This window comes from Zea mays, chromosome 3, assembly GCF_902167145.1.
Source record: "Zea mays cultivar B73 chromosome 3, Zm-B73-REFERENCE-NAM-5.0, whole genome shotgun sequence".
Classification (NCBI taxonomy): domain Eukaryota; kingdom Viridiplantae; phylum Streptophyta; class Magnoliopsida; order Poales; family Poaceae; genus Zea; species Zea mays.
In genome coordinates, this window is record NC_050098.1 from 206640267 (window position 1) to 206656155 (window position 15889).

The window sequence follows — 15889 nt, forward strand, 5'->3', positions numbered from 1 at the left end:
TGCACACTACTCTGATCATGCATGGCCTTGCACGCCTAGCTATGAACCTCGGTCGCGTCATGGCCACACCTGCTCTAGGGCTAAGAAAGTAAATTGTACAAATATTATCCATCTGTATTTGAATTTGATCCATCTAAGAGGCTAAGGTCTGATCTGTATCCAAGTCCGGGTATCGAGTATATGATCAGTTGGGGACTTGTTCTCAAATGCTAAGAGTTAAGAACAAGGCAACATAGAAAGTGTTAAATATTAAAGTCCTTCGTCCTTCAAGACATTATGTCCCTTCGGATATAATGAATTCCGGACGAAGGTTGTGAAGGAAAAACCTTCGTAAGCACAATAAATGATAAGGAAGAATTCATATACGAAATACGAGGAATAATATAAACATTATCATAAACTTATTTTTATTTGCATTACCATATTCAGAATAACAAATTATAAATGTACCTTCGGTTTGACGGAAAGTAAGGGTACAGGCGTGATGCAAAAAGCGAATGCCAAGTCAGCGTGAACAGTACGGGGGTACTGTTCATCTATTTATAGGCAAGGGACGCAAGCCATGTAAAATTACATTCATGCCCTTTACATTTGCTAATAACTCTATAGTAATCCTTCGAGGTCTAATTTGCCTTTTCATCTTTAAGTCGGTTCCCCTTTTCTGTTGTCATGCCGAAGCTTTCCTGCGCACAACTTCGTGATCACCTTGTCCTTCGTCATAATCATCTTTCGTCTGGCTCAAGCTTCGTCTTAACCGTGCTCTGTATGCTCATGATCCGAATCCGAAGATACATGTTCACATATTTCACTTGGAAAATATTGTCAAATCACGTTTTTTAGGACCTTCGGAAGCCGAAGGCCCCCAACATAATCCATATCTGATCTATATCCATATCTGTATAATCAAAGTTGGATATTTAAGATGTCAATATCTATTCAAATCTTATGTGACAGAACTCGAAAATATATGTATTTGATCTGAATTCGAAGAGAAAATATAAAAACAAATATAGAATGAGTAATATCTATTTGTATTCGATCCAATTACATTCTACTTAGGGCCATGCCCTTGATGTTCGCCCCCCGCGCTCGATTTGTTCGAGGAGACAAAAGAAACTGAGAAGAACATGACATTGACATGTGGTACCTATCTAAGGGTCAAACATGTAGTTACAAACAAATTGCTCTTGTGTGGGTGTGGGCAGCAAGGCAAAACAGGTGATTCTAAACAAATTGCTCTTACGTGGATCTGGATTTGTGTGTAAGCCAAACAGTTTCTCGCTAGATCTCAGACTCATGGAGCTACACTTCGGTGAATCCCAAATCCATATTTGCCTTTCTTTGGAATGCAGGATTGGTACAACATAGAGAAGGAAAAATATAGGAATAAAGTTGCATAGCACTTATAATTTCATAGAAAATTTTCCAAGAGGTTGGACCTCATGTTAGAAATCCTCCAAAATATCACAATAATAGTATATTCCATAGGAATTTTATAAGATTTATAGAAACCTAATCCTTGGTTCTCACAGACCATATAGGAAAATTTTCTTATATGATTTTAGTTCTTTAAAATTCCTTCACTTTTTCTTTGTTCTAAAGGAGGCCTTAATAATTTTTTTGGTAGAATTGTCCCAAGCAGACCCTAAATACTCTCTTCCTCCACTCGCAAAACAAGTGCAAGCACTTTTAGATTTTGTTAGAGGATCAAGGGTACTTCCTCGAGGGCAAAATGAGTACATTTCTAGATTTTTTGTTGGAGGGGTCAAGGACACTAGTGAAACTATCTATATACCTCTACTAAAATGGTCCCTATATATATAACAATTTGTACTCTCTGTTTTTTATATCTATATTCAAATAGATGAAAATGAATCTAGACATATATATAAGACACATGCATCAAGGATTATATCTCTACTACTTATTAAGGCGGTAAGAGGTAGGCTGTCATTCCGTGTTCTGTCATTCCCATTCCCCCTTCCCGCACTGTCTTTCTCATTCTCCCTCCCCGCTAAGTCCATTCCCATTCCCAACTGCTATTCCGTGTTCTGCCATTCCCATTCCCCTCCCCGCACTGTCTTTCTCATTCCCCCTCCCCGCAAAGCCCATTTTCTCATTCCCCCTCCCCGCAAAGCCCATTCCCACATGCATCTCACGCCTAGCTAAAATTAAATTAAAAAAACACAAATGTGCCCTCAATGGGATTCGAACTAGCAACCCCTCAAGCAAATATGCTCGTAGCTACCACTACACCACATGTGTGTTTATGTCAACATATGTTACAGTAAAAATATATACTATATCTCTCCCAAAGCCCACCTGCTACCATTGCACAATGTGTAGTAGTAGATAATTATCAACAAGATTCCTGAATTATATTTTTTGATGGAGGGAGTAGTATTTAAAGAAGAGTCTTGCATGCAATTTCTTTTGTTTGAATAATGTTTTCAACTTAAATTCCTTTTTTATATGTGTGTCATTTATTCTCCGTAATATTTTTTCCATGAATCTAACTTGTGAGACATTTTCATAAACCAACGCCAAAGATGAATCCATGTTTCTTACTTGGAAAACCCGAACAAACACCACTGGCAGGAAGCACTCGCGTTGTCGTCGCTCATCGACGACAAGAAGAAGCTTGGCGACTGCCAGTTCGACCTCTGGAAGCAGTACTACGTGGCCGCATGTGTCGCTGTGTTCGGCAAGCTCCGGCGCAGCCGCTGCTTGGACGCGGTCCTGAGCTGCTGCACCGCGCTGTCCATCTTCAAACAGGGAGACCTCATGGTCGTCGCCAAACGCCGGTGACTCTCGAGTTGTTCTGGGCACCGCATCCGACAACGACGCCGTCACGCCGTCCAGCTCATCATCCACCTGAAGTTGTACCTGTCACATAAGTCACTACTGACCGGCCATGAATTCTTGTGCGCTGAGATGACGACTGTTGCTGACGTTGTGTGAGTGTCCTCGAACAAGATGTATGTAGAAGAGTAGCACATCCGGTGGTGCAACGGCTAGGTGTACTACCTCGCTGATGAGCCAGGGGTGCACTTCGTTTGGCAGCTCAGCCAAGAGTCATCGGTACTCGCCATGTCGTGCGCGTTCGACGACTACTATATCAAGGACTATGACGTCATCTTGGCGCCAGAGGTGATGCAGAGGAGGACTGGCAGCAATGACCACTCGCCATCGTCGGGTAGCTTCTGTGCCGGTCTGCCTTTAAATCTCTTCGAAAACATATACACTTGCCTTTTTTATTTAAGCAAGCGTGTATGGTGGTGCGTACCTGATGACTGACAATGTACGAGGGAACTTCTACCGGCAGGTGTGGCACGTGCTCTTCAATGATGAGACCATGCAAATCGTGGCATATATCAAAGTATGTATGATACTGATGGTTGCAATGTAGTAGTGGAACAACTAAATTATAATAATAAAATTTATGTATGACTAGGATTACAAATGAATTATGAAACATTTTCTTATAACAATATAAGACACATTTTGTATATAAGTAAAATGTTATTATATATTCTCGTTGCAACGTACGGGCACTCACCTAGTAAATCTAATAAATCTCTAAAATGAATTTCATTTTGGGACAGATGGAGCATTTATTTTGTAATAGATTATGAACAGCATTGTCTAGCGCGAGCACGTTTTGTAACTTTGTTTTCCCTTTATCCGCTTCAAGCAGCAGGGTGCGGCATCACTCGGGGCACTCACACCCAATTTTTCTTTCTTTTTTTTTGCTTTTTGGCCCTTTTGAGAAAGATTTTCACAACTACACTCTTCCTATTTTGAATTTAAAAAATAGACCTTTATCTCGGCGACAATATAGATGACGCCAAAATCTCGTTTCCATCGCTGAGTTGGCGCTTACGTGTCAGGGGTCGGCGCCGTGAGCATTGACGCCGACCCCCATTTATTTACTCATATGACCGAGCTGCCTCTACTGGTATGGTAACTTTGCCACAGCTCTAGCACAACTCTAGCTTTATTTTTTAATTTTGTATTTTACTATTTACTCATGTATTGGTCGTCCATTTTTAATGGCGACTCCTGCTGCAAACTGTCCAGAGTGATCTAACGTAAGGTGCGGTCACGATGAGGATGGCAAATATCTCGCTCCATGCACGAAAGCAACTGGCAAGGTCTACTGCACCTCACAATGCAAGGATGAGCTCGATCTGACATCTGTAGTGTTACTCTAAAATATGTATAAAAATAATTGATAAAATAAAAATATAATAATGTTTGAATAAATATATTATATTAAAGATCTAACTATATGATATATATAGAAACTATAACAATGTACGTGTAGCTAACAATTAAACATTAATATTGTTTATATAATTATAACTAAACCTTAATTTAATTGACTTAGTGACTTCAATTAGAATTATATTTTTTAATGTCTCCCTATCTATCTAATCTTATTCCCTATTTCAAACTCCACTTTACAAACATTATTATTAACAGTACAAATTATTCATTTTACACAACTTACTGAACCTTTAGCGAGTATTGTAGCTGCACCATAAAGAAGGGTCTGTACACTAGCAGGGTCTTGGCACAACAAAAAATACGGAGCCTTGCTTGATCCTTTTTATTGCTTGCATGCATGTCGGTTGCTGTGTTGGCAAATAAAAACGAGGTCGGCGTCAATGCTCATGGCGCCGAGCTCTGGCTACGTAAACACCACATCAGCACGGTGAGCAGGTACTTTGGCGCCATTTATATTGGCGCCAAGACGTGTAACCTTGGTGCTAATAATGACGGCGCCGAGGTAAGAGTCCATTTTCTAAATTCAAACCAGGAAGAGCGTAGTTATAAAAATCTTTCGTAAAAAGGGCAAAAAAACAAAAAAGTTGGCACTCACACTCGCACACCGGAGCAGGCGGACCTCCGTTCGGGATAGGGTGGCCATTCGGGTTATCCCAAAAATTGAGTTAGATAATTTAAGAAATCAAAATTTCAGGAACTAAAAATCACTAACTGAATTTGCAGCGGGTTTTAAATTACCCGAAAATTCGGTTCATGTTCGGATGCTCCCGAATTACCCGAACTACTGTGTCAACTTCATAAAAATGCATGCAATCTATTAAATCGCCGTAACGACATAAGGTAAATAATGATATATATGCATATAAAACACATGCAGTTTGCTATCAAGTTTCTAACTTAATATTGTTATACATACTTACACATAATCATAGATGCACAAATTGACAATTAAAAATTATATGAGCCCTAGAAAATTCAGATAATTTGGATTTTTCGGTTACCTAAGAGTGATATCCAAATTTTTACAACTTGCTACCCGAAATTCTCAATCAAAATTCGAGTTTCAGATATTTCGGGTTGGATTCACATATTTTGGGTTCAAGTATCGGCCTTTTGCCCAGCCCTGTTCCGGACAGGCCGTGCCGGACGGACTTGGACTCCCACGACCCACCATGTGAACCAAATGGGGTGACGGTGCCACCGGCAATCTAACTGTTCAACAAGAAAAGGGAACGGATGCGACACTGTGCACTGCGCATTTCTAATTTACGGCGCACGTAAAACATAAGCTGTGCCTGGTGGGTCAGTGGATGCCTGGATGGTGCTCTCCTCTCCTCTCTTGCGAGGAGATCCCGGCGCGGCTCTCGTGCTCTAGCGAGGTCTCGACTCGACGGTTCCTCCCCGGCTGGCAAACCACTTGGTCATCTTGCTCCTTCACGCGCACCTTTTAAATCATGAAGTTGTCATGGCCCTCAGGTCCTCAACCAGGATTTGGCTATGAACAAATTGGGGAAACTAGATTGAAACATGCCAAAGTGAATATTGACAACTTCAATCGATGAGAGATGCAGCTGGGTACCAAGTGTTGAGAACTACGTTACCACGAATCACCAGATCTGCTCCCTTCCCTCCCGTCAGCAGTAGAGACGCAAGAAGCTATAGAGGACCCGTCTCCCTTCCCATAAGTACGACAGAGGAAACACATGAGACACTGAATATAGGGTTGGGCCTCTGGCCTCTTTCTGATATCTGTATTATGAGGTGGTGTACATGTTCCTTATATAGAGATGTGAGACCCCTCAGGGGCAAAGCAGGTATTTGCCCACATAACCCTAACTAGGGTTACTTAACACTCCCCCTTGGGCGAATTTCGCGACCAACACATGCCTCGTTAAAACTCCGAAAAACCCAGTGGGAAAAATGTGGAGAAAGAGTGCATGGTAATACAAATTGCATTTGCACTTTGTTGCCTCGTTAAAAACCTCATGTGAGAAACTTCAAGAAAACTCACTAAGGGAAAAAGAGTACAACAACTGTCATCGGGACAGATTTTGATCCTTTGGGATCTAGATTCTATCAAATCTTTTACAAGGGCTAACTTTAGAAATGTGCTCCTCCTGATCCTTGCAAAACTGTATCAATAAGGCAAAACATCTTCTTCTCGAAGTATATGCACATAAAGATTTAGCAAACAGATTGCATATCCTTGCAAGGACTATTTCAGGAACTTTACCTCTACTCACTTCTAAGATATACGAGGTAAGTGCACGTATCAATATAAATAAGCCACTTTGACTGATAGTATTCGATCGACTAGATCTATATATTTGATAGAAAGTTCCATAAAGGTTCACATATTGATCATCAAGCTCACGCCTTCAGGGCATAGAATATGACATTTATTGTCTCACGGTTGTAATCAATATAAGCATTCGCTCCCCCTGACGATGACATCTGTCAAAGTCGTTATCCCTCATAATTCAAGCATATTCTTCAAGATATATGTCTCATTGTTCATCTAGAATAACGAGAATGGATGAGGTTGGGGTGCTATCATTTTCCATCTTACACCACAATTTATACATAGTTGTGCAAAACAAATAACATGTCCTTCAATAGGACTTAGGGGATAATATAGTTGCAATAGTACATATTCTAAATATGACACATCGCTCCAGGCGTTCATCCTTTGCAATATCTATGATGGTGTAACAAAAGTTCATCAAAGATCGTAATCCATCAGGGATTTTTCATCGATCAGATATATCGTTATAGTCTGTCATTCTACCATAATGGGGATATTTTGCCAGTAACACATAAACCTTATAGGTTTCTGCCATCGTGGCTTTAGAGGATACTGTAATTCCACATCTAGTGGAAAATACCATGAGTAAAGATCGTGGAATGCACATGTGCTTATTCGGTGAACTTCAAGTCCTTTGGTACCTCATCTTATTCCTTTTCGGGTCTGTATGGGTCTTTATCCCTTTATAGGGATTATCAAACTTTGGTGTTTAACACAGACTTTATTTCCTCTGTAAAGGTTCCATCAAGGAACTATAATCTCATCTAGGAGATATTCTCTCTATATATGAGAGTGCTCATTCGTCAGGAATGTATTATTCGGTACGAGATTTATATGTTGCATATTTATAATTCAAAGATATGAGTCCTCCTGGGATCTCATGACGGATCTTCAGAATCCTGTTAACTGCATATTATAATTCATGCCATTTGCCAGATATATTACATAGCAGAACTGTCTTTATTCAACACATATGTGGGATGGGTCTCTCACTAGACCACTTGAACCAACGCATTCACAACACATTATTTCAATAGTGCCCATAAATGTCCGAACTTCAAGCTCGCGACTTTAATTTTGCGATTCTTGGTTCAGCCTCGATTGCATTTATCAATGACCCGATAAGAGAGCTTCAAGCACTCATGCCTAGGACTTTGTTTTGGATCCCTTTGCAATCTATAGAGGCAAGATAGATGTCGACACATTTGTCTCCCACATTTAATAATGATCTTCGTCATTTCCCAAAACGAGAGATTCATTGTTCCGTATTCCCAGCACAATGATATTGCACGCATTGCTAGGAATTTTATCACCAAGATGAACCTCTTCATGAGGCAAATCACCATCAGGGTGAATTAATCGGAGGAGAGTTATCACAGACCACGTGTATCTGCAATCAGAACATATGCTTTGACTAAGGCCGATGGATCATATTCGCAGGCGTCCCCGAGAATAGATCAAATACCAATAAGTCAAATATGGATATGATATTAATCCCGGGTATATCCACATCTACATCAGGTAGAAGCATTCAGACCAATATGGTTACTCCTCAACGATTTTTGGCAAACTCCATATACACAGGAGTACACACCGAACGACAGGTGAAGTTCAACTTTTGTGTGTTTAATAGAATATTGAGGCATTACATTATATGGGCATTCCTCCCCCTAATGCCGAAATGTTCTAAAAGCATACAGATAAAATCCCCAACCACAATCATCCAGTTGTGGCCAATGTATGCTATTGTGGTGATTTATTTGAGAAATCTTACGCACATTACAAATCAGGGTTTTATGCAGTGAGCTTTGGACTTAGATTAATGTAGTTGCATGAATACTACATATTTTCCTTCAACATGAAGGGTTAGTCTCAACATCAAGCGAGACACGCAACAACAAGTTGCTTTGTGGTTACAATTCTGTAAACTTATTATTATTATAACCAAATGCACAGTCAATCATTAAGATTTAGACTAACATGCACAACACTATTTTATCCATAAGGCTTCTTCAGGGGGCTCATGAATACCATTCGTCGTTTGGAGCCATTAGTTGACTTCAGATCAACAAGTAAAATGACCATCAGGGTCTAACGCTCATAAAGACATTCACTGGTTGCATTGTGCTTTGAGGCACATAGGAAAATGTGTGTTTATATTGGTAGTAAAGTGCACGACAACAGGCCAATGCTGCCAAGCAAAGATTTTTATATGCAGAGATGTATAGTCCAGCTCGTTTTTATCACTGCCCATGGTTTACCAAATTACTCATACCGCTCTGAAATTGGGTATCGATTAATGCAACATTTTTAGGTATAATAATTTTGAGAGAGAACTTATAACAATAGTCAATTATTTATGGTGTTGCCAGCAGGGCAAATATTTCTCTTCATATTATATACTAACTTGTTCTATAAAGCATTATTTCCATCTCTTCATTGTTCAGCAAAAATAGAAGCTTTGGAATAGAACAGACAAGGCCAATAATTCATTTTTATCTAGGAAAATCACCATATAACTAGCTTTTCATGAAACAAATGATGATAACTGCTTGGCAAGAACGAAACAAGACTGGTATCCACCTCAGACCCGTCTTCAACAATAGATAGTACTGCTCTCATACGAAGAAATTATCAGGGGTAGAGAGGATACAACAGGTCTCTACAAGATCTTCATATTTCTATCACAAATTATCATCACTAGTAGTCTAGTGGTCAAGACATATGACTCTTCTGGCTCCGAGGACCAACGACATGTTAATGTCTAATTTAGCTTCAAGCTCTGTTGTGATGTAAGATTTCATAGTTATTTGTCTACTCTTCTCATTTCTGGTAGATCGGAGGTAGATAATGGTAATCATGCCAAAGGGTGGAATTCAGTGTAGTTCGGCTACATAAACCTCAGGTATGTGTCTATTCAGGACCGAGCTTTACCATTTAGCTTACAGTATATACCAAACTTGTCAAAGAACTATACCGAGTCAATTCAGTGACTATAAGTATTTATAATTCCGAGAGATATATGCGACACATGCATAGAGATCCTAGATAGAACGAGTAAAGTGGTTCGACGAGAACACACTATGGTTTTCACACCAACATAGTGAAAAATTTCTCAGAATAACCTCTCGGTATACTCGCAACTTCGTGTTGCTAGCAGTTACATGTCCTTTTATCTCATAGTTTGCTTCATGTCATCCAGCGACAAAGAGAGCAATGTGCTAACATCTGGTTGAGCAATGTATGACTGAGATTTCTGATCTTAAATCATTTGGTAAGGTCTTTTTGCTTACTAATATAATCCCAATTTGTGATATCTTCTATGCCAAAAAGAGTTTCATGCATTATATTATATATCTTCGGGTTACTTCGGATAAAACTTTATGCATAAGGAGAGAGCAGAGAATTAACTTATCCATGTTCTGTTGTATTTCAATTTAATTTCCCAGATTATTCAAGCACTATAGAGCTTGATATAGTTGTTATGGCCACTTGGTAATATAAATAAATATATGATGCCACACAACACAAGCAAATAAAATATAGGGCTAAACAAAATTGTTTACGAAGGTTGCACATAATGTGACTTTAGGGCTTGAACGACCCACCACAATCCACGCGAGTACAAGCTCTATCGTATCTGACGTCAACGCGTGTGTGGCCCTCTAGGCTACGACAACGCAACAAGCCTCCATAACAAGCGCAACAGGCGCATTTGTGGCTCGGTAATTGGGGTACGCGACAAGTCAACACAACATGAGCAACAAACGCAATTGTGGCTCGGTGATAACGACATACGAACAGTGCCTACAGGGCATGCAAAAAATACGTGATTCGGTGATGCCGATCCAACTCAACAGGAGTGGTCCGATTAAGCGAGAGTACAACATAGCAATCACATGACGCAGCCAAGTTCTTACGACACAAATAATGTGTCGTGTTGCCAGGGCTTAGCCAATGCCATAGCTCAGCCAATTAAAAATGTAGTCTGATCGACGTGTCTGAGTACCTACTATATTATTTAATCGCTCGACGTGAGCCCAAAAGCTCAACGCAACACAAATATTTAGAGCGATTTGAGTATACACAATATAACCTTCACATGCATTTTAATAATTTTCTGCTAATTATTTACTATGGGAAATAATTATTAATGCAGAAAAAAATGAACACCATAATTAATACATGAACATAACACATCAGGTGTAAAAGACATTTCTCCATATTTAAACATGCATTTTCTACTGATTATTTACTACAGAAAATAATTAATTAAAGTAGAAACTACAAAAATGGTTTATTCTATTTATTATTTGCTACAGGAAATAAATAGAGTAAACAACATAGAGCATGTACATAAATTAAAAAAATGTATAAAAGTTTATTGATTCAGCATCTATTTATGAAAAAATACAGTAACTTTTTTTTCATAAACGTACGGCCAGGGGCAACTTTGACCGAGCTTTAGAATTTGGCTAACTGCCTTGACTGGATCAATAGCGGCTCATTATTTTTTTCTTCATGTGTGGCTACAATAAGCCTGCATGGCTGCATGCAAGCTTGCAGGTATCTCTGGTATGGCCAAAAAAAATCCAGGAACCATTATTTTCTTGTCTAACGCTTAGAGGAATAAACGGATCTCACGGAGGGCCATTATTTTCCATTAAACGCAATGGAGGGATGGATCAGAGCCGCCGTTGTTCCTTTTTTTCACCGTAAGCAACATTGGCGAGTGAAGGCTGGCCGGCGCTCTGGTAATGACGGCGGTTTGATCCTCACCCGGTGAACATGAGTAGATTCAATATCATACCATTTGTTTGTGTAGGGAATCGAAGGTTGTCGCGTAGGACAGTTCAGCTAGGCCGAAGGACCTGCCGGCTTGACGAAGAGTTGGTACAGATCCGATCTCGTAGCAACATCGAGGAAGAGCATGCTGATAACGTGTTGAGAACTATGTTACCACGAATCACCAGATCCGCTCCCTTCCCTCCCGTCAGTAGTAGAGGCACAAAAAGCTGTAGAGGACACGTCTCCCTTCCCATAAGTACGACAGAGGAAACACACGAGACACTGGATATAGGGTTGGACCTCTGGCATCTTTCTGATCTTTGTATTATGATGTGGTGTACATGTTCTTTATATAGAGATGTGAGATCCCTCAGAGACAAAGCAGATATTTACCCACATAACCCTAACTATGGTTACTTAACACCAAGAGCATCGGCTAGTGAACTAGGAAGAATATCTCAAGGTGGCCCATTAAATAAAGAGATTATTAAATGGGCTGCTGCTTCAAGCATGCACTAGTAAACTTCGAAAACATCTTAAGGAAAAGAAGAAAAGGTGCTATGAGCTACATATAAAGATATTTATATACTGATGATGTTCCCTTGGGAAAATGAAAAACACGTGGGAAAATGGAGTTCCCAAACTAGACCTAAAAGAAGAAAAAACTACCGATGATGCACATTGTGAAGTACATACTATAAGAGCTAGAGATTAAATGTAGGGATTTCAAAATAAATTAAGTAAAACTATACATGATCATTGACAAAATAAATTGTTCTATTTTTCTACCAATAATGTAAATTTATTATTATATTCAATGCGATCAATAAAGGTGAAAACAACAAAAACAAAAGTAAACGGGAGTATTTTTCAAAGATATTTGCAAAAAAAAGATGTTAGAGGAACTATTTGCAAAAAAAATTCAAATAAAAAAAATCTCAAATGTCACCATGATAAAAAAAACTATCTACCCACGCTATTTATGCAGTTGCTAGTATTTATAATTTAAACTGCTACTTGCCTAAGGCTTTTCCGATAACACTTTAACCATATGTCCATAAATTCTTGTCCGTCTATGACAATCCACAGAAACATCCTTTACACAGGATTCAATTTATCTAGGATGCATTTATCATATAAAGAATTTCATAAACAACATATATGCTTACATGTCAGTATGAGTAATGCTGTCTTCGTGCAATGGTCGGCCAGGTGATGATCTTGATGCCAGGACAGATCTACTCACTATGTTTGAAGAAACAGATAAGACACTGGGTTGACCTTTTTTTTTTGCAATTTTAGTGAGACCAAAGGTGATACTGTACCCACTTGCAGTCCGGTAACAAGTGTAATAATCCAATTCACTTATCTTTAGGGTTTGGCCTCCCTGCTGAGTGAAATAATGCATTGTTGGACCATTTCTCGTACTCTTCTCTTCAGAAGCTTGTCTTTAACGCCAGAAAGCATGCTGCGGTAGAAGATCTCTAAACGATTAAGTTCATCAGTATCTGCTGCATCCAAAATGTTCTCAAATTCCTTTCTGATATCAAAGACGGAAGATTCCTGAAGTGAACGTGGTAGCGCCCGTTCATCAAGTGGCTTACGGAAGATTGAGATGTGAAGTATATTGGCATATCTCTCCATGAGTGTCAGTTTTGACCTAAGGAATTGTAACTCCTCCGAGGCAGCAGATAGCTTCTGTTCCAACTCAGTGCTAGTGTGATCATTCACTCTTGATGTTGATCCTCCCATTTGGTCCTCATGAAAGTTCTCATCAAGAGGAGGCCACATCACAACGCATGGTATGTAACTGTCAGCAGTCTGGCCTCTCCCAAGCACACCACTGCGGCCTCTGCCCCATGCCCACATCCTATACCCATCACCAGCAACAAGAACAGTGTGGGCAGCTCCACAGGCGATCTGCACTGGACCAAGAAACTTGAACCCATTGGTCTCAGGAGACTGAACTCTTATTGGATATAAAGCATCCCCTTCATCAACTCCCGAAAAGCTAGCATCTGGGCACAATCCAAGACCTCTCTCCATTCCCCAGCACCACACCTCTCCATCAGAGGAGACTACGGTTGTGTGGAACAATCCACAGTCAAGAGAAATAAGGAAGGATCCGGTTGGTAATCCATCGACAGGTTGTGGTGAGCAAATGGTGGCTGTGGTTCCATGGCCAAGCTGCCCCTTGTCACCAAGGCCAAATGTCCAGCACCGAGATTCTATCTGGTCAGTGGACTTCTTATTGGCGAGGACTGCAGTATGGGAAGCTCCGCATGCAATTTCATACACCTCCCAGGAAGATCCTTCACTAAATGCTGAAATAAGCACAGGACGAGATCTACTTTCCTTGTCACCTAGACCCAACTGACCATGGTTGTTATTTCCCCAAGCGTAACAAACAAGGTCACCTCCAGTATAGGTCTCCCCAGCACTAACTGCAGCTACTACATGCTCGTTACCACAGGCAACCTTAACAACGGTGTGTCCATGGAAATCCCACACAGGTAGTGGGATAGAGCTACTTGAAATACAAAACTCTCCGGCATCAGTCTGCTGTGGGCAACTCCCCCACATCCAAAGGCTCCCCAAACTGTCTATGGCAAGCGACATCATGCCACCAGCTGTGACAGAAGACAGCTGTAACAAAACATATTTGCATACATCATGATTATCAAAGTAGAAAGCCAAACTTTCTTAACAATCTTAAATCCTATATAGTTTAGGAATTATCGCTTGAAACTGATGATATGCTCATACCTTCAAACAAGTGCGACCACGTGTGTTCTGGTCTTCATCATTCAGTGTTTCAGGAGAACCTAAATCCTGAAATTGCTCAACGAAACATGGAAAAAGGGAATTCTGGTCCCCATAGCCAAGTTGACCATCCGTGAAATAGTTAAGGAAGTGACGTACTCAATAATGACAGGAATATCAGTTGAAAGATTTGCAGCTAACAAAGTTAGAAATTAAGTCAAGAGGTGTAAAGGATACAGAGATTGTAACCCCATGACCAGAGTGAACCTTCATCTGCCACATTGAATTTATTCAGCAATCAGTGTGGCACTCAGTTGCACATGTATACTGATCGATCGTGTTTAATTGCTTTTGATAAAAAAAAATTGCAGAGATAAATATCTTGCACATAATGGAATTAAATACCGACAGCAATTGCAAACTATATTCATACAAAAACCTAGATAACCTACAGGGTTTTCTCTGTAGTGACCACTGTGACGTTGTGGATTCAGCTATTTAATGCAGAGCACAACGTCACAACGATATTGAATGTCATGTGCAAGTGCAAGAAAATCAAGGTGCCAGTCGGTCGCAGAATCACCCTTCAAACCCACTTCTACGTGGATGGTCAGAGTACTGTAACTACTCGGGTAGTTCTAACGTTGTAGAATAGCTTTAGTTTGGAGCACACAACAGCTTGACCAAGAACATAAGCAGGGAACAGATAAGGTAACAGAGCACGAACCGTCCAGCGCAAGGCTGTGGTAGGCACCAGCCGCGACGGCGACGAACCTGGGCCGCGGTGTCCCGCTGGCAGAGACCGCGGGCGCCACCGCGGTGGGGACCAGCTTGTCGTCCTCGCGGCCGTTCCCGAGGCGACCGAACGGCCCCCTGCCCCAGGAGTACACCTGCCCGTCACCTGCAATTAGAAGCCACGAAACCTCTCATCAGATTACTGAGTACTGAAGCCCGGCGAGGGGGCAGGAGAATTCGCGTGAGTAAGTGGAGAGTGGCTCACCCGTGAGGGCGAGTGTGTGGGCCTCGCCCGCGGCGACGGCGACCACCTTGGGCGGCATCTGCGAGCGGCGGTGGGAGCGGGTGGGGAATGGAGAGCACGGTAGATGAGGAGGATGGGGAGGGGAGCGAGGACGCGGGCATCGCAAAGTGGAGGCGCCGCATTACCGCGAGGGGCGGGCGGCGAGCTGGGTTAAAGGCTGTGTTAGGAATGTTTGTTTCCTTTAGAATTAGGTAATCCAGCTTATGAATCTAATTACAAATTATTATAATCTAGATATCTATATTATATAATCTATCTAATAATCTATATTATTTATTTGCCTCTTATTTAGAGGGAAAATAAATAGACCTTGAAAGCGCACATAGAAGAAAGTTGGTGCAATATCTATAATAACAGGCAAACTATGTTTGAACCATGCAATTTCACACTAGTAACAATAACAAGACACCGCATGTTTTTATGTTTTATATTCTAAACTTAAGTATAAATAAAAAATATAGCAATCGTACTAGCATTTTTCTAGTTTACTTTAAAAAAAGAGAGGCCAGGCGACGAGGATTTAAGTGAGTGCCCATTCGGTTAGCTAGGATTAGAACCTAGAACTATTCCAGGTGATCAGTTTTAATATAAATAAAACTAACATTCCAAATAGAACAATTCCAGAAGATCCGTTCCGAACAAAATGAATAAGTCCTGAGTCGGGTGGACTGGACAGCATGGCAATGGCAGATGACCGCTGAGCG

The 15889-nt window shown here is 40.6% G+C and overlaps 1 protein-coding gene across 1 annotated transcript; it reads right to left on the reverse strand.

The window, feature by feature from the left end:
- Nucleotides 1-12435: 12435 nt before the first annotated feature.
- On the reverse strand, nucleotides 12436-15308 carry LOC100191992 (uncharacterized). The gene is made up of 5 exons (NM_001137416.2): nucleotides 15147-15308; nucleotides 14874-15047; nucleotides 14384-14419; nucleotides 14150-14277; nucleotides 12436-14029 (listed from the first exon to the last, which is right to left on the reverse strand). The coding sequence occupies exons 1-5, from the start codon at nucleotides 15202-15204 to the stop codon at nucleotides 12755-12757; spliced, it is 1671 nt and encodes a 556-aa protein (NP_001130888.1). The 5' UTR covers nucleotides 15205-15308; the 3' UTR covers nucleotides 12436-12754.
- Nucleotides 15309-15889: the final 581 nt, after the last annotated feature.

What these genes read in the sequence shown, in the direction of transcription:
- LOC100191992 (NM_001137416.2), bottom strand. Translation starts at nt 15,204, where the DNA reads ATGCCGCCCAAGGTGGTCGCCGTCGCCGCGGGCGAGGCCCACACACTC. An exon ending in CCACAGCCTTGCGCTGGACG is followed by an intron (nt 14,420 to 14,873) that starts GTTCGTGCTCTG and finishes TCAATGTGGCAG; the next exon opens with ATGAAGGTTCACTCTGGTCA. An exon ending in GTCATGGGGTTACAATCTCT is followed by an intron (nt 14,278 to 14,383) that starts GTATCCTTTACA and finishes ACTATTTCACGG; the next exon opens with ATGGTCAACTTGGCTATGGG.